The sequence below is a fragment of the Mustelus asterias genome, chromosome 13 (genome assembly GCF_964213995.1).
Source record: "Mustelus asterias chromosome 13, sMusAst1.hap1.1, whole genome shotgun sequence".
In the NCBI taxonomy this organism is placed as follows: Eukaryota; Metazoa; Chordata; class Chondrichthyes; order Carcharhiniformes; family Triakidae; genus Mustelus; species Mustelus asterias.
The window spans coordinates 2486200-2513200 of NC_135813.1; the positions used below are offsets into that span (position 1 = coordinate 2486200).

At 46.3% G+C, this 27001-nt stretch overlaps 1 protein-coding gene across 1 annotated transcript; it reads left to right on the forward strand.

Annotated features, from left to right (window-relative positions):
* The first annotated feature begins 389 nt into the window (after positions 1–389).
* On the forward strand, positions 390–26536 carry LOC144502344 (surfeit locus protein 4). Its single transcript, XM_078226175.1, has 6 exons — positions 390–495; positions 12167–12353; positions 12437–12513; positions 13841–13884; positions 14558–14744; positions 24147–26536. The coding sequence occupies exons 1-6, from the start codon at positions 448–450 to the stop codon at positions 24411–24413; spliced, it is 810 nt and encodes a 269-aa protein (XP_078082301.1). The 5' UTR covers positions 390–447; the 3' UTR covers positions 24414–26536.
* Positions 26537–27001: the final 465 nt, after the last annotated feature.

Sequence of the window (27001 nt, forward strand, 5' to 3'; positions counted from 1 at the left end):
TAACTTGACTGTTATCTGAAAATGAAGAATGTGCGGGATTATGGGGAGAAGGTGGGGGAATGGCACTAGGTAAATCGCTCATTCGGAGAGCTGATACAGACACAATGGGCTGAATGGCCTCTTGCCTGGTAACAATTCTGTTACAGTAAGAAGTCTCACAACACCAGGTTAAAGTCCAACAGGTTTATTTGGTAGCACGAGCTTTAGGAGCGCTGCTCCTTCAGCAGGAGAGTGCCTGTTATAGCATGACTGGCTCATTGATATGCATAGCCACGCCCTCTTATTTACATAACCCCACCCTCTGATCTCCATAGCCCCGCCCCTGCGACTAGCCCCGCCCTCGCCTCCCACGTGGCAGCTGCGTGGCGGTGTGGCGCGGTGTGTTGTGGGAGGTGGTTAGGTCCCGCCCTTTCACTTCCGGCGTGAGCCGAGCGGCGGGAAGGCGCCATGGGGAACAGCGACATCATGGGCGCGGCGGAGGACATCGCCGACCAGGTACCGGGCCCCGAGCCCCAGCTTCCCTCCCCACAGCCCAGCGCCAGACCCCAGCTCCAGGCCTCAACCCGGCGCCCGACTCTGAGAGGCCGCGGCCCAGCGCGATCCCCTCAGGCCCACACACCTCAGCCTAACAGCCCCCCTCCCCTCAGCCCGACCCCCTCCCCAGGCCCAGCATCCCCTCCCCCAGTCCAATTCACCCCCCCCCCCCCCCCCCCACAGCCAGGCACCCACTCTCTCCCTCCAGCTGTGTGAGCCTCTGCAATCTCTGAGGTCGCCGGCAAGTTGTGTTTGCATCTCTAATGGTAAAATGTTTCCGTCTGAGTTGGGGAAAGGAAAGCTCCAGAGTTTCTGCGTTGTGTTTGAATCCTTTTTGATTTGATTATTGTCACATGTATCAACACACAGTAAAAAGTATTGTTTCTTGCGCGCTATACAGACAAAGCATACCGTTCATAGAGAAGGAAAGGAGAGAGTGCAGAATGTAGTGTTACAGTCATAGCTAGAGTGTAGAGAAAGATCAACTTAATGTGAGGTAGGTGCATTCAAAAGTCTGACAGCAGCAGGGAAGAAGCTGTTCTTGAGTCGGTTGGTACGTGACCTCAGACTTCTGTATCTTTTTCCTGATGGAAGAAGGTGGAAGAGAGAATGTCCGGGGTGTGTGGGGTCCTTAATTATGCTGCCTGCTTTTCGAGGCAGTGGAAAGTGTAGACAGAGTCAATGGATGGGCAGCTGGTTTGTGTGATGGATTGTCCAGTAGTACCTGAGGAATGGGGAGATGTAAGTCTTGCTAGTGACTAAGTCCTGGGTGACTTTAAATCTTCCCGTACCCATAGGTTGTGCCTGAGGTGAATCTCAAGGGTTTCTAGATAAGTTTTTGTAAATCTACATGTTTAAAACCTGTAGCAGAAATTTCAATCTGCCTCATAGCTAATAGGTTATTTTGCTACGCCAATAAATAAGTGAAGCAATTGGAGTCACATATATCAGACTCGGTAAAGGTGGTGGGTTTTCTTCTGTAAAGGACTAATGCAGCAGTTAGGTTATTTCAACAATTCAGCAGCTTCATAGAAGCTTTTAATGATCCCAACTTTTCATTTCCAAAATGAAACTGAATTCAAATTCTGAGATTGTGTGTAGTAAGGTTTGAATTCTTGTTCTCTGAATTACTAGTCCAGCAACATTATACCACTGTATATATAAGTGAATTTACTGGGCTCCAACTAGACCAGCTGGTGAAAGTGACAGATGTATGTAGTTTGATCTTTAGACTATGCTGAACTATTCAGGGCTACAGTGGAGTTGCTGTAACTCTGCCTCCACATCACACTTTGATAGACTAATGGGTGAACCGTTGCAGATATTCCTGTTCCCAATTTCTATCCCTTAATCCTCTGCTGGAAATTGGGTATCAGATGAGAAAACCATCTTAGTCCGAAAAGCTCACTGTTTAGACTTGGTTATGAAGAATAGGTGCTAATGGAACCTGTCCCACGCCTTTAGGAAAGGGGAATAACAGGAGATTTCTCATCACTACCTTCATTATGATGGACACTATTGGAACATCACTATCTCCTGGGACTTTTTTTAAAAATCACATAGAAAAAAGAACTTGCATTGCTACGATGTCTTTCACCAGCTTAGCATTCGCAAAGCATTTTACAGCCAACAAAGTACATTTTTTTCAAGGGCAGTCAGAGCTATGATGTAGGAAACATGGGAGCTATTTTTGAGTACAGAAAACTTCCACAAATTAGACCATAACCAGTTAATTTGTGCTATCATGGTTTGTTGGTGAATAGGTATTAGCCCAAGATATTTGTGTCATCGACAGCCATAGCTGAGGTACCGGAAGACTGGAGGGAGGTAACTGTTATTCTGTTATTTAAGAAAGGCCGCAGGGAAAAGCCAGGGAACTACACACCGGTGAGCCTAATGTTAGTGGTGGATGAGTTGTTAGAGGGGATTCTGAGAGAGAGAATCTACATGCATTTGGAAAGGTAAGGAGTGATTAGGTACAATCAGCACAGCTTTGTGCATGGGAAATCGTGTCTTTCAAATTTAGTTTTCTGAAGGGGTGACTAAGAAAATATTTGAGGGCAGTGCGGTAGACGTTGTCTACATGGACTTTAGCAAGGCCTCTGACAAGGTACCGCATGATAGACGTGGTCAGTAAGATTAGATCACGTGGGATCCAGGGAGAACTAGCCAATTGGATACAAAATTAGCTTGCTGGTAGGGGGTTGTTCTTCAGACCGGAGGCCTGTGGCCTCGGTGTGCTGCAGGGATTGGTGCTGGGTCCACTCGGGTTTGTCATTTATATAAACGATTTAGATGGTGGCACAACAGTTAGCACTGCTGCCGCATGGTGCCTGGGACCAGGTTCGATTCCCGGCTTGGGTCACTCTGTGCGGAGCCTGTACGTACTCCCCGTGTGCTTCTCCCACAGTCTGAAAGATGTGCTGACTAGGTGCATTGGCCAAGTTAAATTCTCCCTCTGTGTACCTGAACAGGCACCGACGTGTGGCGGCTAGGGGATTTTCACATTAACTTTATTGCAGTGTTAATGTAAGCTTACGTGTGACACTAATAAATAAAGTTTAAATTTTAGGAGGCATGGTTAGTAAGTTTGTGGATGACACCAAAATTGGTGGTGTAGTGGACAGTGACGGTGGTTATCTAAGACTACAACGGGAACTTGATCAAGTGGGCCGAGGAATGGCAGATGGAATTTATTTAAGATAAATGTGAGGTTTTGCTATTTGGTATGACAAAGCAGGGCAGGACTTACACAACTAATGGTACGGCCCTGGAGAGTGTTTTTGAAGAGAGAGATCAAAGGGTGCAGGTACATAGTTCCTTGAAAATGGTGTCACAGGTAGACAGTGGTGAAGGTGTTTGACACACTTGCCTTCATCGACTAGAGCATTGAGTATAGGAGTTGAGACATTATATTACAACTGTACAAGGCATTGGTAAGGCCACATTTGGGGTACTGTGTCCAGTTCTGGTCACCCTGCTATATGAAGGATGTTATTAAACTGTGAAGGGTGCAAAAAAGAATTACAAGGATGTTACTGGGACTGGAAGATTTGAATTGTAAGGAGAGGCTGGATAGGTTGGGACTTTTTTCCCTGGAGTATCGGGGGATGAGGGGTGACCTTATAGATGTTTATAAATCATGAGGGGCACAGATAACGTGAATTGCCATGGTCTTTTCCCCATGGTAGGGGAGTCCAAAACTAGAGGGCATAGAAATCATAGAAACCCTACAGTACAGAAAGAGGCCATTCGGCCCATCGAGTCTGCACCGAACACAATCCCACCCAGGCCCTACCCCCATATCCCTACATATTTTACCCACTAATCTCTCTAATCTACGCATCCCAGGACACTAAGGGGCAATTTTAGCATGGCCAATCAACCTAACCCGCACATCTTTGGACTGTGGGAGGAAACCAGAGCACCCGGAGGAAACCCACGCAGACACGAGGAGAATGTGCAAACTCCACACTGGCAGTGACCCAAGCCGGGAATCGAACCCAGGTCCCTGGAGCTGTGAAGCAGCAGTGCTAACCACTGTGCTACCGTGAGAAAGGAAAGATTTAAAAGGTGCTTGAGGGGCAACTTTTTCTCAGTGGGTGGTGCGTATATGGAATGACATTTGGACAGTACATGGATGGGAAAGGTTTAGAGGGATATGGGCCAAATGCAGGCAAATGGGACTAGTTCAGTTTAGGAAACCTGGCCGGCATGGATGAGTTGGGCCAAAGGGCCTGTTTCTGTGCTGCATATTTCGTAGACTGACTCTTAAGATATCAAGCAGAACTCCTGTGCTCTGCCAATATTAGCCATGGGGCCCTTTACAAGCAATTGAGAAGCAGATGGACTGTCATTTTAACATCTTATCTGAAAGGTGTGCACCTCTGACAGTACAGCGCTCTCAGTACTGCACTGGCATGTCAGCCTGAATGATGGGCTCAGGTCTCTAGAGTGGGTTGTAAACACTTTGCAGACATTTTTCACAGGATCCAAGTCGAGCCCCATCTTTCCAGAGGGGGGATAACGATCCCCACATGGTTTCCTTTCATACACATACAATCCATCATGTTTGAAATTATTCATACAGTGAGAGTGTAGCCTGCTTGGGAGGAACAAGTGACTTAGAAATGATGCTCACACATTGAGTCTGTTAGAAATTCTGATAGAGATTGCTGTAATTAGTCAACAATGACATTGTGGTTTTTATAGAATCCCTACAGTGCAGAAGGAGGCCATCCGGTCCATTGAATTGGCACCAACTCTCCGAAAGAGCATCCAACCAGACCCTCCTCTCTTCCCTATCCATGTAATCCCGTGCATTTAGCATGGCCAATCCATCTAACCTGCACATCTTTGGAGTGTGGGAGGAAACTGGCGCACCCGGAGGAAACCCACACAGACACGGGGAGAAGTGCAGAATCCTCACAGACAGTCACCCAGGGCTGGAATTGAACCCGGGTCCCTGACTCTGTGAGGCAGCAGTGCTAACCACTGTGCCGCCAATTTACCATGGGACTATCAGGATGGTCAAAGGGGAACTGAAATGGTAAACCAAGGCCCCTCGCACAGACTTCAAATATCACGTTGCATCTATTTTGAAGAATACAAAGCAATTAGACCTCCGGTGTCTGGGTCAATAACTATATATTTATCCTTCCCCTTCCCACCCACCCATCACTAGCATCCTGGATGATTAATATTCCCCTCCATCCCAGAATCACAGAATACTACAGTGCAGAAGAGACCCTTTGCCCATCGAGTCTGCACTGATACATGAAATGCGCTGACCTGCCCACCTAATCCCACTTGCCAGCACTTGGTCCATAGCCTTGAATGTTATGACGTGCCAAGTACTCATCCAGGTACTTTTTAATGGATGTGAGGCATCCCACCTCCACCATCCCCAGCGTCCTGGATGTTCTATATTTATTATTCAGTCTGTTTTTAAAGAAAACCCATCGGTCAGTATCACACTGCTGTATGCAGTTGGCTGCCAGTTTCCTTGGCTTTGAAGCGCTTTGGGACGTTCTAAGATAGTGAAATGTTCGCTATTTTAAAATTTTCCTTGTCCCACCACAATGATGCTGTTGAACTCCTTGTCGTTGCTTGTTCTTTACCAGTGGTTTAGTTCTGGATTCAAACTCCCAGTATTTACACCATATTCCCTTCATCCAGCGCAGACTGTAGGGGTGCTGGAAACTGGATCTAAGTCCAGATGTTGGAACAAGGAAGGCCAAGTTAACCATATGACAGCTGGCTGACAGGATTTCATTCCTGATCCGCATGTTTGTCTAACCGATCTTAGAATCCAAGCAAAGCAAGTGACTGAAAGGTATAATTACATGGTCAGGTAGGAGGGAGAGGAACTTAGATTCTCAGTCCTGGAGTGTGAAGAGCTGTGAACTGGATTCTTAGTGTTGACTGGAAGTGGATTATTTGAAGTATAAGAATCTGAAGGGCAAATTAATCTTAAATTGCTGCTTAGGATCTGCTCTCTCAGGCGAGCAGAGAACACTATCTGTTCACTCTGTCAGTGACAGTGTAATAACTGCAATCTCAAGGACACATGTAGAACTGAATGGCACGTGTGAGATTCTAAGTAAGTGTTGTGTTGAAATCAGCACTGGAGCAAGTATTTGAGAACTTGTTCACCAGAAATGGAAGGAAAGATTTGCATTTCGATGGTGCATTTTGTGACCTCAGACTGTCCCAGTGTGATTTACTGTTAATTAGTCCTTCTGAAGAGCAGTCTCTGCTGTAATGACTACACTGGCTTCCGGACTTGATCCTTGTTTTCAAATCCCTCCATGACCTCACTCTCCCTATCTCTGTCGCCTCTTCCAGCTCTACAGCCTTCCAAGGACATAACATAAAAAATAGGAGGCCATTTGCAAATTCTGGCACCTTCAGGGATGAGAAATTGCCACCTTTTTGGCAGAATTTTGACTTTTCTATTGTGGAATTCTGTCCTTTGAAACATTTTACTGACCTCCACCTAGCCCTTTTCTTTGGCAGTCCTTCAGGGTCAAGGGTGACTTGCTTCCACTCTGGGGAGGTGGGTTCTGCAGTGGCTGAACAGTCCAATCCAGGAGCTGCGGACTCTGCCCCAGGTTTGGCAGGTGGTGTTTGATGAGGTGGGTGGGTGGGATGCTCTGGATTCTGCGCTCCCTTTCTGCTGTTTACGCTTGTCCTCTGCGCGCTCCACCCGGTGACACTCGAGGTGATTGGCACCTTCGCGGACGCTTCTTCTCCAGTTTGTGTGTTCTAAACAAGTGATTCCCACGTGTCGATGGGGATGTTGTGTTTATTTAGGGAGGATTTCAGAGTGTCCTTGTAGCATTTCCACTGCTCTCCTCGTGACTGCTTGCCATTGAGGAGCTTGGAGTACAGCACTTGTTTTGGGAGTCTTGTGTCAGGCATGCAGACTTCGCAGCTGGCCGAGTGTGACCCATGCCTCTGTTGCGGTTATCTGTCTGGGAGAGGACGCTGACATTGATATGCTTATCCTGCCAGTGGTTTTTCAGGATTTTGTGGGGGCCAAGTTGGTGATATATCTCCAGGGATTTGAGGTGTCTGCTGTACATTGTCCATGTTTCTAATGCACACAGAATGGCAGAAACCACGGCTGCTCTGTTGACGGTGAGCTTGGTGCTGGATTTGAGATCTGTCTTCGAAAACTCTTCCTCAGGCATCCGAAGACTGCACTGGCACATTGCAGTCAGTGCTGGATTTCATTGTCGATGTCTGCTCACACCGAGAGGTCACTCCCGAGGTATGGGAAATGATCCAGGTTGTCCAGAGGCTCACCGTGGATCTTGATGGTTGGGGGGCAGTTTTGTGTTGCAGGAGCAGGCTGGTAGAGGACTTTTGTTTTCTGGATATTTAGTCTGAGCCCTATTCTCAATGCCTTGGTGAATGCATCAACAATGATTGTAGCTCGGCCTTGGAGTGTGCACACACATAGGGGTTATCTACGTACTGCAGCTCAACGACAGAAGTTGGGGCAGTCTTGGTTCTGGCCTGGAAGTGAGTTTCCCGCTTGTCTGGTAGGTTAGTTCCACTCCAGCGGAGAGCTTCATGGTGATGGGGTGGAGTGTTGCTGCAAGGAAGGTGGAGAAGAGTATTGGTGCGTTGACGCAGCCCTGTCTGATCCCAAATCACACCCTTACTGGGTCTATGGTGGTTCCATTGGTGAGGATCACTGCTTGCATGTCATCATGGAGTAGACGGAGAATGGTGTCATTTCTGTGGGCCGCTGAATTTGAGGAGGATATTCCACAATCCCTCACGATTGACAGACAAAGGCCTTTGCGAGATTGAAGAAGGCCATTTCTTAGTTTTAATGTCACAAGTAGGCTTACATTAACATTGCAATGAAGTTACTGTGAAATTCCCCTAGTTGCCACACCGGCACCTGATCAGGTACACTGAGGGAGAATTTAGCATGGCCAATGCACCTAACCAGCACGTCTTTCAGACTGTGGGAGGAAACTGGAGCACCCGGAGGAAACTCGTGCAGAGAGCCTGTAGACTCCACACAGTGACCAAAGCCAGGAATCGAACCCAAGTCCTTGGCACTGAGACAGCATTGCTAACCATTGTGCCACCGTGTCGCCCCATGTACAGAGCTTGATGCTGCTCCCTGCACTTTCCCTGGATATCTTCCTCACTGAAGATGTTAAAGATGTTAAAAATATTTTTGCGGATGTGACCAGTAGGGTGGAGAAGAGTGAACCAGTGGATGTTGTGTATCTGGACTTTCAAAAAGCTTTTTGACAAGGTCCCACACAAGAGATTAGTGAGCAAAACTGAAGCTAATGGTATTGGGGGTAATGTATTGACGTGGGTAGAGAACTGGTTGGCAGACAGGAAGCAAAGAGTGGGAATAAACTGGTCCTTTTCAGAGTGGCAGCCAATGACTAGTGGTGTACTGCAGGGTTCTGTGCTGGGACCTCAGCTATTCACAATATACATTAATGATTTGGACGAAGGAGCTGAATGCAATATCTCCAAACTTGCAGACGTCACTAAGCTGGATGGCAGTGTGTGCTGTGAGGAGGCTGCTGGGTGACTTGGATAGGTTGAGTGGGCATATAGTTGGCTAATGCAATACAATGTATATAAAAGTGAGGTTATCCACTTTGGTGACAAAAACAGGAAGGAAGATTATTACCTGAATGGTGGCAGTTTAGGAAAAGTGGAAGTGCAGCGTGACCTGGGTGTCGCTGAAGGTTGGCAGGTAGGTACAGCAGTCAGTGAGGAAAGCTAATGGCATGCTGGCCTTCATAGCAAGAGGATTTGAGTATAGGAGTAGGGATGTCTTGCTGCAGTTGTACAGGGCCTTGGTGAGGCCACACCTTGAGTATTGTGTGCAGTTTTGGTCTCCTAGTTTGAGTTCTTGCTATTGAGGGAGTCCAGCGAAGGTTCACCAGACTGATTCCTGGAATGGCAGGACTGACATATGAAGAGAGACTGGATCGACTGGGCTTGTACTCACTGGAATTTAGAAGAATGAGAGGTGATCTCATAGAAACATATAAAATCCTGATGGGACTAGGCAGGCTAAATGTGGGAAGAATGTTCCCAATGTTGGGGAAGTCCAGAACTAGAGGTCACAGTCTAAGAATAAGGGGTAAGCCATTCAGGACTGAGATGAGGAAGAACTTCTTCATTCAGAGAGTTGTGAACCTGTGGAATTCTCTACCACAGAAAGCTGTTGGGGCCGGTTTGTTAGATATGTTCAAGAGGGAGCTGGACGTGGTCCTTGTGGCTAAAGAAATCAAGGGGTCTGGAGAGAAAGTGGGAGTGGAATACTGAGTGCATGATCAGCCTTGATGATATTGAATGGTGCTGCAGGCTGGAAGGGCCAAATACAAATGACAAACCTTGCTTCCTGCACCGATTCTCTATGTTTCTATCATGTCCGTCATGCTGGCACTGATGTACCGAGTATATCGATCACTGATGTACCGAGTATATCGATCACTGACGTACCGAGTATATCGATCACTGACGTACCGAGTATATCGATCACTGACGTACCGAGTATATCGATCACTGACGTACCGAGTATATCGATCACTGACGTAGCGAGTATATCGATCACTGACGTAGCGAGTATCTCGATCTCTGACGTAGCGAGTATCTCGATCTCTGACGTAGCGAGTATCTCGATCTCTGACGTAGCGAGTATCTCGATCTCTGACGTAGCGAGTATCTCGATCTCTGACGTAGCGAGTATCTCGATCTCTGACGTAGCGAGTATCTCGATCTCTGACGTAGCGAGTATCTCGATCTCTGACGTAGCGAGTATCTCGATCTCTGACGTAGCGAGTATCTCGATCTCTGACGTAGCGAGTATCTCGATCTCTGACGTAGCGAGTATCTCGATCTCTGACGTAGCGAGTATCTCGATCTCTGACGTAGCGAGTATCTCGATCTCTGACGTAGCGAGTATCTCGATCTCTGACGTAGCGAGTATCTCGATCTCTGACGTAGCGAGTATCTCGATCTCTGACGTAGCGAGTATCTCGATCTCTGACGTAGCGAGTATCTCGATCTCTGACGTAGCGAGTATCTCGATCTCTGACGTAGCGAGTATCTCGATCTCTGACGTAGCGAGTATCTCGATCTCTGACGTAGCGAGTATCTCGATCTCTGACGTAGCGAGTATCTCGATCTCTGACGTAGCGAGTATCTCGATCTCTGACGTAGCGAGTATCTCGATCTCTGACGTAGCGAGTATCTCGATCTCTGACGTAGCGAGTATCTCGATCTCTGACGTAGCGAGTATCTCGATCTCTGACGTAGCGAGTATCTCGATCTCTGACGTAGCGAGTATCTCGATCTCTGACGTAGCGAGTATCTCGATCTCTGACGTAGCGAGTATCTCGATCTCTGACGTAGCGAGTATCTCGATCTCTGACGTAGCGAGTATCTCGATCTCTGACGTAGCGAGTATCTCGATCTCTGACGTAGCGAGTATCTCGATCTCTGACGTAGCGAGTATCTCGATCTCTGACGTAGCGAGTATCTCGATCAAACTATTTTTCTTCTTACAGTGGATGAAGTTTTGTGATGACTGTTGGATGGGGGTGGGAAGTCATGGACAAAATGCACCATCAGGGGGTCCAAAGAACCTATCCCAGTGGTGAAGCGGGTTGCGTGGGATGTTTGAGGCTGTGGTGATTATGGGGATGTGGTTTTTTAGGCAAAGACTGTGCAGTGATCAGAGCGGGAATTCTATGGGTGTTACATGCTACCTTGTCACAAAATTTCAGACCTCTTTGTCTTCACGCACTTTCACTCCTGCATCTTGTGCATCACTGATTTCCATTAGCCCATCATTGGCTATGACTTCAGTTCTGAAGACCTAAGCTCTGGTATTCCCTCCATAAAACCTACTCCTTTGACTACCTTTGATCACCTATCCTAATATCTCCTTATGTGGCTTGGTGTCAGATTTGGTAACATTCCTATCAGCACTTTAGGATGTTAAAGTTGTAAATGCAAGTTTGTGTTGAGTAGATTCTCAAATCTGAACTTAGTATCTGGTGTGAGGTATTCCTGGTAGCCTCAGGTGCTTATTGCTCAGTTAGTTGGTCTGTTCCTTTGTCACTTTCAATTTGTGATTGAACAGTTGGCTCCTAGTTTAGCACGAGTGTGAAATCTGAAATCTTGCTTCAATCCAACCTCTAGGTTGTGTTGACACTGGGTGTTGAAGTGGAAGCAAGACTTGTAATTTGTATTGGGTGGGGGGAAGGAATTGGAGTTTAAAATGTGATTTAAGTTCTTGGTCCTGCCTACTGCTGCTTGAAATTCTGATGTGCTGAGTTGGTCATTCCCATTGATGGTTTTTATAGAGCTCGTCCATGAGTCTTTCTGTTTGATGTGATGAGGAATTCTGTATCCCAGTGACAGTGGTGGAAAATAAATAAAGGGCGGATATTTCTTTAGCATGTTTCACAGTCTTCAGGTATCCCAAAGCTTTTTACAGTCAGTGAAGTAATTTTGAGGTGTATTCGCTGTTGTACTATTGGGATTGTTCTGTTTAGGGTGTGTTGGGGAAGTGGCAAACGTGAACTAAATGAATATCATGACTGGAAATCACTGGCCCAGATCTAACGGGTTTAGCCACGCATATTGATATTTAAGAGAAAATGCCTTGTGCACAATCCAAGAAATTTGATTTCACACGTGTATTTTTACTGAACAAGTGCCTTCCTCTGAGTTAGCAAGGAAGTAAAGCTCTGCCAGTAACCAATAAACACTTGCACACTGTAACTATCTCCACTTTACCCATAAACACACAAAGATTAAAGTTCACACATTGGCACAGCAATGGGATTATGACCTGGTGAGGTGGTTATTGGGTACAGTAATGGCAGGTACGATTTTTTACTGTGTGATGAGTAGTAGTGGGCACAGTTACTGTATAACTGGGGTACAGTACTGGTGGGTACAGTACTGGTGAGTACAGGTCTGTCACTCATGGTGTGATCAGTTGGGAGTGTTTGAATAAGACTCTTGAACATGCAGCGTTTTGATCTCAGTGCTGCTGCTGTGGCCAAGCTGTGTGCTGCTTAGGTTTGGTGCATTTCATTCCTCTGATTTGGGTTTTTATTTGCAGTTTCTGCGGATGACCAAACATTACCTGCCTCATCTTGCCCGGCTGTGTCTAATAAGCACCTTTCTGGAGGATGGGATTCGCATGTGGTTTCAATGGAATGAACAGCGAGATTACATTGAGGCCACCTGGAATTGTGGCTACTTCCTAGCTACCTGCTTTGTATTGATCAATCTCTTGGGGCAGTTAGGTAAGAGTGAGTCCATTCTCCTTTTCATCTTCACCCCATATTGTTTTGAATCTTACTCTGTTTATTTGTTTTCTGATCCATAGGTGGATGCATCCTGATATTAAGTAGAAATTTTGTACAATATGCCTGCTTTGGACTGTTTGGAATTATAGGATTACAGGTAAGCAAGGAGGATATTTTCCACTGCTTTTAAAAATTAGTAACTTGAACTTCTGGAAGGGGGATGCGATGGCCTAGTGGTATTATCGCTAGACTGGTAATCCAGAAACTCAACTAATGCTCTGGGGACCCAGCTTCGAATCCCGCCACGGCAGATGGTGGAATTTGAATTTGATTTTTAAAAAATCTGGAATTAAGAATCTTCCGATCACCATGAAACCATTGCCGATTGTTGGAAAAACCCATCTGGTTCACTAATGTCCTTTAGGGAAGGAAATCTGCTGTCCTTATCTGGTCTGGCCTACCTGTGACTCCAGAGCCACAACAATGTGGTTCATTCAACTGCCCTCTGAACAAGGGCAACTAGGGATGGGCAATAAATGCTGGCCAGCCAGCGACGCCCATGTCCCACACAAAATAAATTTTTTAAAATGGAGATCTGTCGCTGGAGTATAGATTCTTCATTGTCATGATCTCATCCAGTGAGCAAAATGCAGCCTGGTTAAAAATGTGTTTAAGTAGTCCCCACACACCCTCCAAAACCAATCCCACCCTGAATGGTGCAGGATTGAAGGAAACCAGAAATCCCAGTCTGTTTTTTGAGGCTGACCTCAGTGTCCCTGAGTAGATGGAGGAAATATCAGCAGGAAATCACTCTATCTCACTCCAGTGATCCCTGCTGCAAAGTGTAGATTGGACTTGGTTCTGATGTCCCTATAGTGTACCTTAATGTGTTCAAAAGATTCTCCAATCAGTGTATGTTATCCGTACTATTTAGTGCTGTTATTTGAACAGGAGAGTGGCGTATCTTTCTCCATCCTTCCTCTTGAGTTTCACTTGTCTTTTACGGTGCAGACTGCCCAATCTGACCCTTCTCCGGTGTTATAATTTTCAGTGTGGGTCGGTGTTGATGCTCTGAGGCATCCATTGTGAAACAAGTCACAAATGCCTGTTCAGCGGTTGATGGGGCCAAGTGACGGTGGTCTTGTCTTGCTCCGGGCCTCCCACAAACTCATGCTTCCACCCTCCCACTAATAACACAGAAATTGTGTACTCAATGGAACAGTAATTGCAAGCTCGTTTGAGCTAAATTTGTGACTGATTTCTGTTGCAACTCCATTTTATCAGCTGTGGCACTGGGTCCCAGCTCCCACTGAAACAATGAAGCCATGAGGAAACTTCACATTGACTTCAGGGAGAATATTCAGAATCTTTGCTATCCCTTTGACTGACCCCTCTTTTCAAAGTGGTTTGTATGTTATCTCTCTCTCTCTACCTAGTGTGGAGGCTGGTGGACACTAACTGCTCCATTTTGTTTTTGGTTTCAGACTGTTGCCTACAGTATTTTATGGGATCTGAAGTTCCTGATGAGGTGCGTACCTTACCCCCGCTGCTGTTCCGCCTGTTTTGCCAGTGCCACCTTCACAGATAAGGACGCTGGAATGGGAGGGATGAGTAGCAACCCTGCAGGAAGCACAGATGGTGCACATCAAAACGAGCGGAGTGGGGGGGGGGGTAAAATCCAGGCCATTGTTAGGAACGGAGGGGGGCAGGGGGACCAGGCCATTGAGAGGTGCAGGGGGGGGAACCAGGCCATTGAAACCTGAATACATTTGAAGCATTACGATAAACTTTGTGAGGACAGGCGAAAGACTGTCTGCAGGAATGGAGGGGTGGTACAGGGAAAGGTGGGTGCCAGAGAGTTCATTATTGGGAGGGAGGTAGCAAGGCAGTGGGGTTTGTGGGAAAATTCCAGGATTTGCTGATGTCCTGTCAAGAAGGAAGACTACTTTTTTCCAGTCTGGGATTCGTTGCCACACCAGAACTACAGCAACATTGACTGACCTTTAACTATCCTCTGAAGCGGTCCCTCAGTTGTATCAGACCTGCTGCAACCCAGGCATTTAAGAAAACCCCTCGCCACCATCCCTGTGCAACTTGCCAGCCTTGCCAATGACATCCTGGGGGAGGGGATTCAGAGTTGGTGCTGGGGCTTGGATTTTGATGTGCTGTATTAATTATGTCTCTCTCTCTCCTCTGGTTAGGAACCTTGCCCTTGGGGGTGGCTTGCTGCTATTACTGGCTGAGTCCCGGTCAGAGGGTAAAAGCATGTTTGCCGGTGTTCCAACAATCAGCGAGAGCTCCCCGAAACAGTACATGCAGCTTGGGGGTCGTGTGCTGCTCATCCTGATGTTCATGACCTTGCTGCATTTTAACGCCAGCTTCTTCTCGGTGAGTCTGGAACCAGCGTGCCAACTGTATTTTATTAATGGCAGATTTAAAAAGGAAACACGGCAGTTGCAGCGTTAACAAACTGATTCACTTGCAAATCACCATCTTTGTGCTTGAGCAATCCAGTAACTTCAAAACTTTCATATGATTAATACCAGCAGAGACCATGTTACTCCATCCCACTGGAAGGAATGTTGATCTCAGGCCTCCCTCCCCCTGCATCCACATTTGAAACTTCTGGCGTTTATCCCTGATTTGGCTATTCCATTTGCACAGTTTTGTGTCTTTGTTTGTCCCATTCCCATCTCTTTTTCTCTTGTCCCTTTTGTCATTTAATCTCGCTTGTTTTCCACCCAATCGCAAACTTTCCCTTTGGTCCTCCTTCCCCATCCCTGCTTCACTGCCACTGTATTTGTTTACTCTGTACAGGAAGTTCAGTCTGTTCTTCAGTGTTAAATTGGATATGATTATAGAATCAGAGTCCCTACAGTGCAGGAGGAGGCCATTCGGCCTATCGAGTCTGTACCAACTCTGACAGAGTATATTACACAAGCCCTTTCCCTGCTCTATTCCCATAGCCCCACACACTTACCATGGCTAATCCACCTAACTCGCACACATTTGGATTGTGGGAGGAAACCGGAGCAGACACGAGGAGAATGTGCAAAATCACGCAATCACCCAAGACTGGAATCAAACCCGGGTCATTGGTGCTGTGAGGCAGTAGTGCTAACCACTTTGCCACCATGCCGCCCTACTAAAACTAAATTCATATCTCAACCACACCTGGTCAGTCAAATATTCCACCTCCCGTATATATTGAAGAAGCAGAGCTGGAATCTGTTGAGTACTTCCCAAACCTTGGCAACTATCTCTCTCAAAAAGCTACCATTGACGAGGAGATGCAACAACATATCAGCTGTGCTAGCTCAGCCTTCTACAAACTACATGAACCAGCGTTTTCCAAAAAAGTTTCCATAAGTCAACAAAAATTGGAATGTACAGAGCAGTTTGTCATCACAATCTTGTATTGCAGTGAGACCTGGACACACAGCAACATTTAAGAGCGCTAGAGAATTTCCATCAAGGATCCACCTCCAGGATTTCAGCCCCTCCTTCGATATTCCTCTGCCTTGGATTGCCACATACATTCAAGCTTCTACACAATCTCTCAGGTACCCAGCCATGCCAACAGAATACCACTGCTTCACAGGCTGTTTTAAGGTGCCACCAAACCTCTGATTACCTCGGATGTCTGGCCTCTTACTTGGCCGACTTTAAAAGTGATTCTTGCAACTGTCTCTTCAATTCAGAGCCCATCTCTGCTTTTCACTTCAATTCCCCTGACTGGGACCTTGCTCAATTCATATTCTTTTTCCTTTGACTTAACTGTTTTCCTGAGGCGTTCTTTTGTCCCTCTGTTCCTGATTCTGGGATTTCTTTTCTTGTTCTTTTGGGAAATCTGCTCACGAGTTCCCATGTCCTGTGTCCAGCTTCTGGCACTAGCTTGCAACTAATTGAAAAGCTCCTTCTGTTCCCGTGTGATGTGGAGTTGTCAGCGTTGGACTGGAGTGGGCACAGTAAGCAGTCTCACAACACCAGGTTAAAGTCCAACAGGTTCATTTGGTAGTGTGAGCTTTCGGAGCAGCGCTCCAAATGAGCCTGTTGGACTTTAACCTGGTGTTGTGAGGCTACTTACTGTCCCAGTGTGGCCTCGGGTTGCTAAGCAACAGCCTGGTTTCCTCCTAAACCCTGTTTTCTTTTGCGTTGTAAACCTGCATTACAATGCAAGCCTCTGAACCAATCATAGACATTAACACTTTCAAATACAGAAACAAACTTAAATATAAGGCATAACTTTAAGTTTAGTATTCACAAAAATAAAACTATCTCTGTTTCCTGACAATGGGGTGCCAAGCAAGTAGGCTCCTTATTCTAGATGGTGTTGAGCTTCTTGAGTACTGTTGGAGCTGCATTCATCCAGGAAAGTGGAACGTATTCCATCACAGTCCTGACTTGTATCTTGTAGATGGTGGACAGGCTTTGGAGAGTCACGAGGTGAGTTACCCGCCACAGGATTCTTAGCCGCCACCCTCTCTTGACTAAGTGTGACATCAAACAGCCCTCGCAAAACTGGAGACAATGGGAATCAGAGGGAAATGCCTTCACTGGTTGGAGCTGAGATGATTGACCTCCAACCACCACAACCATCTTCCTTTGTGCCGAGTGTGAATCCAACCAGTGAAGGCATTTCCCTCTGATTCCCATTGTCTCCAGTTTTGCGAGGGCTGTTTGATGTCACATACTTAGTCAAATGCTGACTGGATGTCAAGAACAGTCACTCTCACCTCACTCTGGAGTTCAGCTTTTTTGTCCCTGTTTGAACCAAGGCTGTAATGAGGTCAGGAGCTGAGTGACCCTGGCAGAACCCAAACTGGGCGTCACTGAGCAGGTTATTGCTGAGCAGGTGCTGCGTGATAGCGCTGTTATCACCTCTTCCATCACTCTGACAATCAAGACTAGATTGATGAGGTGGTAATCGGCCCAGTTGGACTCGTCTACTGTGGATTGGAAATACCCGGGCAATTTTCCACATTGCTGGGTAGATGCCCGTGTTGTAGCTGTGCTGGAACAGCTTGGCTAGGGGAGCAGCAAGTTCTGAAGCACCAGTCTTCAGTACAATTGCCAGAATATTGTCAGGACCCATTGCCATTGCAGTATCCAGTGCCTCCAACCGTTTCTTGATATCACATGGAGTGAAACAAATTGATTGACATCTGTGATGCTGGGGACCTCCGGAGGAGGCCGAGATGGATTATTGACTTGGCATTTCTGGCTGAAGATTAATGCAAATTCTTCAGCCTTATCTCTTACATTGATGTGCTGGGCTCCTCCATCATTGAGGATGGGATATTTATGGAGCCGCCTCCTCCAGTGAGCTGTTTAATTGTCCGCCACCATTCACAACTGGATGTGGCAGGATTGCAGAGTTTAGATCTGATCTGTTGGTTATGGGATTGCTTATCTCTGTCTATTACTTGCTGCTTATGCTGTTTGCCATGTAAGTAGTCCTGTGCAGTTGCTTCACCAGGTTGACACCTCATTTTTAGGTGTGCCTGGTGTTGCTCCCGGCATTCCCTTCTACACTCTTCATTGAACTGGGATTGATCCTCTGGCTTGGTGATAATGGTCGAGTGGGAGAAATGCTGGGCCATGAGGTTACGGATCGTGGTTGAGTACAATTCTGTCGCTAATGGCCCACAGCGCCTTATGGACACCCAGTCTTGAGTTACTAGATTTGTTCAAAGTCTCTCCCATTTAGCATGGTGGTAGTGCCACACAACACAATGGAGGTTCGCCTTGATGTGAAGACAGGATTTTGTCTTCGAGGATAGTGGTGGTCATTCCTACAGGTACTGTCATAGACAGCTGCATCTGTCAGACAGGTTGGTGAGGATGAAGTTAAATGTTTCTGCCTGTTTGTCCCTCACTACCTGCTGCAGACTCAGTCCAGCAGCAATGTGCTTTAGGATCCGGCCAGCAGTAATGCTACCGAGCCACTCTTTGGTGATGGTCTCCCACCAGAGGCCATTCTGCCACCCTTGCCACCCTCAGTGCTTCCTCCAAATGGTGTTCAACATGGAGGAATACTGATTCATCAGCTGAGGGGGACGATGTGTGGTATTCACAAGAGGTTTCCTGGCCCATGTTTGACCTGGTGCCTCGAGACTTCATGAGGTCCAGTGGCAATGTTGCGGACTCTCAGTGCAACTCCCTCCTGACCTGTATGCCCCTGTGCCACCATCTCTGCTGGGTATGTCCTGTTGATAAGAACAGGAACTAGGAGCAGGAGTAGGCCATCTGGCCCCTCGAGCCTGCTCCGCCATTTAATAGGATCATGGCTGATCTTTTTGTGAACTCAGTTCCATTTACCCGCCTGCTCACCATAACCCTTCATTCCTTTACTGTTCAAAAATTTATCTATCCTTGCCTTAAAAACATTCAATGAGGTAGTCGCAACTGCTTCACTGGGCAGGGAATTCCACAGATTCACAACCCTTTGTGTGAAGAAGTTCCTCCTCAACTAAGTCCTAAATCTGCTTCCCCTTATTTTGAGGCTATGCCCCCTAGTTCTAGTTTCACCTGCCAGTGGAAACAACTTCCCTGTTTCTATCTTATCTATTCCCTTCATAATCTTATATGTTTCTATAAGATCCCCCCTCATGCTTCTGAATTCCAATGGGTATAGAACATAGAACAGTACAGCACAGAACAGGCCCTTCGGCCCACGATGTTGTGCCGAGCTTTATCTGAAACCAAGATCAAGCTATCCCACTCCCTATCATCCTGGTGTGCTCCATGTGCCTATCCAATAACCGCTTAAATGTTCCTAAAGTGTCTGACTCCACTATCACTGCAGGCAGTCCATTCCACACCCCAACCACTCTCTGCGTAAAGAACCTACCTCTGATATCCTTCCTATATCTCCCACCATGAACCCTATAGTTATGCCCCAGTGTACTCAGTCTCTCCTCATAAGCCAATCTTCTCAACTCCGGAATCAACCCAGTGAATCTCCTCTGCACCCCTTCCAGTGCCAATATATCCTTAAGTAAGGAGACCAAAACTGTACACAGCACTCCAGGTGTGGCCTCACCAGCACCTTATACAGCTGCAACATAATCTCGCTGTTTTTAAACTCCGTCCCTCTAGCAATGAAGGACAAAATTCCATTTGCCGCCTTAATTACCTGCTGCACCTGCAAACCAACTCCTTGAGATTCCTGCACAAGGACACTCAGGTCCCTCTGCACAGCAGCATGCTGCAATTTTTTACCATTTAAATAATAGCCCATTTTGCTGTTATTCCGACCAAAATGGATGACCTCACATTTACCAACATTGTACTCCATCTGCCAGACCCTCGCCCACTCACTTAGACTATCTATATCCCTTTGCAGACTTTCAGCATTCTCTGCACACTTTGCTCTGCCACCCATCTTAGTGTCATCTGCGAATTTTGACACACTACACTTGGTCCCCAACTCCAAATCATCTATGTAAATTGTAAACAATTGCGGTCCCAACACTGATCCCTGAGGCACACCACTAGCCACTGATCACCAACCAGAAAAACACCCATTTACCCCCACTCTTTGCTTTCTGTTAGTTAACCAATCCTCTATCCATGCTAATACATTACCCGTAACACCGTGCACCTTTATCTTATGTAGCAGTCTTTGGTGCGGCACCTTGTCAAATGCCTTCTGGAAATCCAGATACACCACATCCACAGGTTCCCCATTGTCCACCGCACATGTAATGTTCTCAAAGAATTCCATCAAATTAGTCAAACATGACCTGTTCTTCATGAACCCATGCTGCATCTTACCAATGGGACAATTTATAACCGGATGTCTCGCTATTACTTCCTTGATGATAGATTCAAGTTTTTTTCCTACTACAGAAGTTAAGCTAACCGACCAATAGTTACCTGCCTTTTGTCTACCTCCTTTTTTTAAAACTGTGGCGTCACATTTGCTGTTTTCCAATCTGTGGGAACCACCCCAGAGTCCAGCGAATTTTGCAAAATTTCCCCTAGTGCATTTGCTATTTCTCCCGCCATCTCCTTTAGTACCCTGGGATGCATTCCATCAGGACCAGGAGACTTGTCTACCTTTAGCCCCATTAACTTGCCCAACACTACCTCTTTCGTGATAATAGTTTCTAGGTTCTCACCTGCCATAGCCTTCCTGTCATCAGTTTTTGGCATGTTATTTGTGTTTTCCACTGTGAAGACCGACACAAAATACCTGTTCAATGTCTCAGCCATTTTCTCATTTCCAGTTATTACATCCCCCTTCTCATCCTCTAAAGGACCAATATTTACTTTTGCCACTCTTTTTCGTTTTATATATTTGTAGAAACTTTTGCTACCTGTTTTTATATTCTGAGCTAGCTGTGCCACCATCTGTGCTGGGTATGTCCTGTTGATGGGACAGGACACCCCGAATGATGGTGATGCTGGTGTGTGGGATGTTGTCTGTAAGGTATGATTCTGTGAGGATGACTGTCAGGCTGTTGGTTGACTAGTCTGTGAGATCGCTCTCCCAATTTTGGCACGAGCCTACAGAGTTAGTAAGGAGGACCTTGCAGTGTCAACAGGGCTGGGTTTGCCGTTGACATTTCTGGTGCCTAGGTTGATGCTAGGTGGTCCGTCATTTTCATTTGTAGTGGTTGAATAGAACTGAATGGTTTGCTAGGCCATTTCAGAGGGCAGTTCAGAGCATACTGCTGTGGATCTGGGGTTTCATGTAGGCCAGGCCAGGTAAGGACGGCACATTTCGTTCCCTAAAGGACACTAATGAACCAGATGGGTTTTTACGACGGCTGACAATGGTTTCATGATCAGCATTCAACTTTTAATTCCAGGTTTTAGCAACAGGGTTTAACTCATCACTGTCACCCTTGGCACATGGGAATGGTGAGTGTGTTTCCTAAATCCAGCTTGTTGAATTCAATAACGCATTCAATTATCATGTCAATATTCCCTATCCCTTGTAATGTCAGTCTTTTGATATTCCCCTCATAAATATGCACATGGCCTTTGCTTACTCTGTGTGTTGTTACAAATAATAGACAAAAGACAGGCAAAGTTGTTCCTGCAAGAGAAAAATGGCAGTCCTGAACATGTTGTGTGCTATCTCAACAGGCTGCAGCCCTTTGATACAAACATACTTAAGAAAGGGAAAGCTATGCAAGTTCAACTTCTTGGTTTGCTAACTGGCAATTAATTCAGAAAAAGGAAGTTCTGAGTGCCTGGTCACAGCAGCAGTAAATGACAATAAACAAAACCTCCTACCCAATGTGTTTTCCCACTAGCGACATTGTTGAGATGTGACAGAACAAATTGACCTTTTTGAGTACCAAGTGTCTTTTGAAACTTGCAAGCTTTTTAACCGCTAAAAGTGTTTTCCGAATGGACTGTACACCACCTAGCTGGCCAAAGCGTGTCTTTCCCGCCAGGTCCTGTTTCCGCCAACTCTTGTGTTCCAGGGGAGGACAAAGAAAACAAAGACTCTGAAACTCTCCTTGAATCACAGCAGCAATGATGTTGATGACTTTGAGGAGCTTGCCAGCAGTTGTTCAAAATAACTTGTTCATTAAGCGACACCATGCTTTGAGCTACAACATCTTAATGCTGAGGCAGAGCAGCGGCAGAGAAGGAAAAAAAAGGAAACAACTCCTGCACTCCAAATCCGGCATGTCTGCTACGGCGCTCTCCAATTTTTACAGATGCACCATAGAAAGCATTCTTTCTGGTTGTATCACAGCTTGGTATGGCTCCTGCTCTGCCCAAAGCCGCAAGGAACTACAAAGGGTTGTGAACATAGTCCAGTCCATCACGCAAACCAGCCTCCCATCCATTGACTCAGTCTACTCTTCCCGCTGCCTTGGAAAACCAGCCAGCATAATTAAGGACTCCACGCACCCCGGACATTCTCTTTTCCACCTTCAGGAAAACGATACAAAAGTCTGAGGACATGTACCAACCGACACAAGAACAGCTTCTTCCCTGCTGCCTTCAGACTTTTAAATGGACTGACCATATATTAAGTTGATCTTTCTCCACACCCTAACTGTAACACTACATTCTGCACTCTCCTTTTCTTCTCCCTTACGTACTTTATGAACAGTATACTTTGCTGTATAGCATGCAAGAAACAATACTTCTCACTGTATCCCAATACATGTGGCAAATCAAATCAAATCAAACCACTAACTAATTCATGGGACTTCCTGCTCCATGTGCCCAATGATCTGTGGGTCAAGAACCAGTCTGTTGAATCACATGAAGATTCGTGACAGAAACTCAGGGGTTTCTGTCCTGAGAAGAAACGGGAATAGATGTCATCCTTGAATTGAGGGATGGCTGACTTTGCTTGAAGCATAAGCACCTGTACCTTTTTATTCCAGTTCTGATGAGGGTCACAGCCATGAATTGTTTGTTGTTTCTCTCGCCACAAAGAACAATACAGCACAGGAACAGGCCCTTCGGCCCTCCAAGCCTGCACCAACCATGCTACCCGACTTAACTAAAACCCCCTACCCTTCCGTGGACTATATCTCGCTATTCCCATCCTATTCATGTATTTGTCAAGACACCCACATTAAAACTCTCTACCGTATCCGCTTCCACTCCCTCCCCCGGCAACGAGTTCCAGGCACCCACCACCTTGTGTAAAAAAATCTGCCTCGTAGATCTCCTTTAAACCTTGCCCCTCGCACCTTAAACCTGTGCCCCCCTAGTAATTGACTCTTCCACCCTGGGAAAAAGCTTCTGACTATCCACTCTGTCCATGCCTCTCATAATCTTGTAAACTTCTATCAGGTCGCCCCTCAACCTCTGTTGTTCCAGTGAGAACAAACTAAGTTTCTCCAACCTCTCCTCAGAGCTAATGCCCTCCACACCAGGCAACATTCTGGTAAATCTTTTCTGTACCCTCTCCAAAGCCTCCACATCTTTCTGGTAGTGTGGCGACCAGAATTGAACACTATATTCCAAGTGCGGCCTAACTAAGATTCTATAAAGCTGCAACATGACTTGTCAATTTTTAAACTCAATGCCCCGGCTGATGAAGGCAAGCATGCCGTATGCCTTCTTGACTACCTTCTCCACCTGTGCTGCCACTTTCAGTGACCTGTGTACCTGTACACCCAGATCCCTTTGCCTACCAATAAGGGCTGTGCCATTTACTGTATATTTCCTATCTGTATTAGACCTTCCAAAACACATTACCTCACATTTGTCCGGATTAAACTCCATCTGCCATCTCTCCGCCCAAGTCTCCAACCGATCTATATCCTGCTGTATCCTCTGATGGTCCTCATCGCTATCCGCAAATCCACCAACCTTTGTGTCGTCTGCAAACTTACTAATCAATCCAGTTACATTTTCCTCCAAATCACTTACATATATATATATATATTACAAATAGGTATTTCCAGCATTTTCTGCTTTTTAAATTTCCAGTATCTGGAATGAACAAAGAAAAGCACAGGAACAGGCCCTTTGGCCCTCCAAGCCTGCACCGACCATGCTGCCCGACTGAACTAAAACCCCCTACCTTTCCAGGGACCATATCCCTCTATTCCCATCCCAAAAGTCTCTCTGATGTTTGTTTCCACTACCTCCCCCGGCAGCGAGTTCCAGGCACCCACCACCCTCTGTCTAAGCTATGGTGCTTCATATGGCCAAATAGTCAACTGGTCCTCACTACTAGACTTGCAGACACAGTTTCAGCACATCACTGGAGAGGGGGGTTAATGATGGTCAATATTATGGATATTTCTGTGTTCTGGTGTGATTCGGAATGAGTGAGTTTTTATTTTCTCTCCGTAGATTATCCAGAATGTGGTGGGAACGGCTTTGATTGTCTTGGTGGCGATTGGCTTCAAAACTAAGCTGGCAGCTCTGACCCTGGTTATCTGGCTCTTCAGTCTTAACCTCTATTTCAATGCCTTCTGGACAATCCCCGCCTACAAGCCCATGCATGACTTCCTGAAATACGACTTCTTCCAGAGCATGTCCGTGATCGGGGGGCTGCTGCTTGTGGTTGCCCTGGGCCCTGGTGGTGTCTCGATGGATGAGAAGAAGAAAGAGTGGTGATCGGTGTAAAGTCTCCAAAACTGCAGGCCTCTTGCCCCCTCTCCCCTCCCCCCCCCCCCTTCCTGCACCCACCCCCCCCCCCCCCCCCCCCCACTCTGCCCACAGACCGCTGTTTTGTATAGTTTAAGTACTTTGTCCTACATTTCGGTGCATTTGCACATTCGGGGTTTGTATTTGCTCCACCTGCTCGTATCGGTAACCTGACAAAGCACAGCTTTATTTTGGGTTTCAGATATAAAAGAAAGCAGTGAGGACATTTCAAAATGTCCCAATGGAAAGATTCTTATGGTTCAGACTTTTAAAATTGGCTGTGTATTAAAGAATTGCGATCCTTCCTCTTTTAAAAGATAACGGTCAAAATAAAGTCCCAATTTATGCTCCTGCAACTGTGCAGAGTTCCCTCTCTTTTCCTGAGCAATAAGGGAAAGAGTTGGAATATTCTCCCTCTCTGCTGAGTCTCAATTCCTAGCTGCTGACAAATTTATTTAATTACATTTCACTATAAATGGTAAATGTTCTCTGATAGGGTTGGAAAAAACAACTCAAACTAAAAGAACACTAAACTGTGCCAAACTGAGGTACGCCTGCTGTTTAAACCCTCCCTAGGTATGCCTGTCCAAACTAAGGATTGGGAGGTCCGATTTCAAATGAAAGCAGTGTTACTCCTCCTCCCCTGAGCGCTGTTCCCATACTGGACTCTAACCAAAGCTTTTCACCCCCTCCAGGCAAGGGCAGAGAGCGGTCATGGAACAGCCATTCACAAAGACTGTTACCAAGGCTTAGCGCCTCCTGCAAAAGGATTGGGAGTGAGCAATGCAAGCTGTCCATGTAGTTAGCGTGCAAAGCAGGCCAGGCTTCCATTTCCCTGGTGTTTTGTGGAGACAAATGAGTTAAGGGATTGGTTGTCACAAGGATTAAGGAGGGGAAAAGCAACCAGGATTGAGGCTTGTTATCCAGTGGCCCAATTCCAGAAAACGCATACCCGTGTGTGTGTGTTTTGACTGATGCCCTCTTCACATCTCCTATATTTGGACCTCAGCCCTCTGCTCCAGGCACAGGCCCACAGAATGCTCCATTGGTAGCCACGACCTATGGAAACAGTATCGTAGCTCAGGGCTGCCCCTTCAGGGGAGGGATAATGTGGAATTTCACTGCCACTGCCAGATGGAGACCTGTTCAAGGTGCAGAATGCACCTTCAGACAAAATGGCTGCTACATTTCTAAGTGAAACTTGCAGTGGAACTTATGTTCATGATGGAATTGGCATTAACCCACACTGCCACCGAGTATTCCTATTTTAAGATTAATCTTACGTGGGCCGTACATGTCCTAATTCCCAAAGAAAATTATTCTCAGCTGGTCTCCGAGGTATGTTTTTAAAAGCGTTTGCCTCATTCATCTTTCCTTTAATGTTTGCTAGTCTTTAGTAGCCTGGCCTGCAGAGCAGCACAAACGGGTGCTGGTTCAGGCGCAGCTCCCATAAGTGTTTCTGTTTTAAACAAAAGTACGTCATAAATATTCATACTCTACAGTTGTCACAGATTTTGCTCCTGAGTTGGTACTCTGGGTCCTGATCGTACTCTGGGTCCTGATCGTACTCTGGGTCCTGATCATACTCTGGTGATTCTCCCAGGGAAGTGCGTGGGGACATGGAGTCAGATTGTCAGTCTTGTCTGTGATGCCCTCTGCAGTTGAATAATGCTCATTTTTCAGGTTTGTAGGGGACAACCGGGCAGCCAGCACCTTTGGAACTGGAGATTCCTGGCAAAAGTCAACTACAGGAGATGAGGGACAGGGAAATAATTATTTATATAAATACAGCAATAAAGATGGACTCTTATTCTTACACTCAGTGCAATAACTGTGTCAGTATTAGTTGATATGCCTGACTTGGGAAGGGGGCAAGGGGTGATACCTAGTTTCAACTGGGAAAATGTTTACCCAGCTGCTTCTTTAAAAAAATTTCACACAAAAACCAAGCTTACTTAAGTGGAGCCAAGCTTTTGCTGTTGTGTGAACAGCTACAGCCCCTGGGGTTATGGTTACTGCAAGATGTCAGGAACTTTTGTTCCCTTCAGAAAATTGTTTAGTTGGTTAAAATAAAAGTTATGAGTTCCCCTGCACCCCCTCCACATTGTTGCATTTCATACAACTTGTTGCTCAGCTTTGACAGATTGTTTCTGCTGAACTGGCAGATTCAGAGCAGCTGCTCCCAAACTCACCTTTCCGGAGTGCTGGGAATACCATGTGCAAGTTCCCCTCCCAAGTCTCAGCACCTCAGATACAATCACCATTCCCACACCAAAATCTGAACTCCCTCGCTATCAGCACCCAGCAGTTGAAGCAAGCAGCACTCAATTAGGGATAAGCAATAATGGCCTGTCTCACAAGTGATGCCCACATCCAAGAACAAAAGTAAAACCACAATTGAATCATCCTGGAGTCTTTGATTGCAGAAGTTTGTAATCACCGTTGCACAATGCGGGTCAGCCCACATAGAACATAGAACAGTACAGCACAGAACAGGCCCTTCGGCCCACAATGTTGTGCCGAGCTTTGTCTGAAACCCAGATCAAGCTATTTCCTCC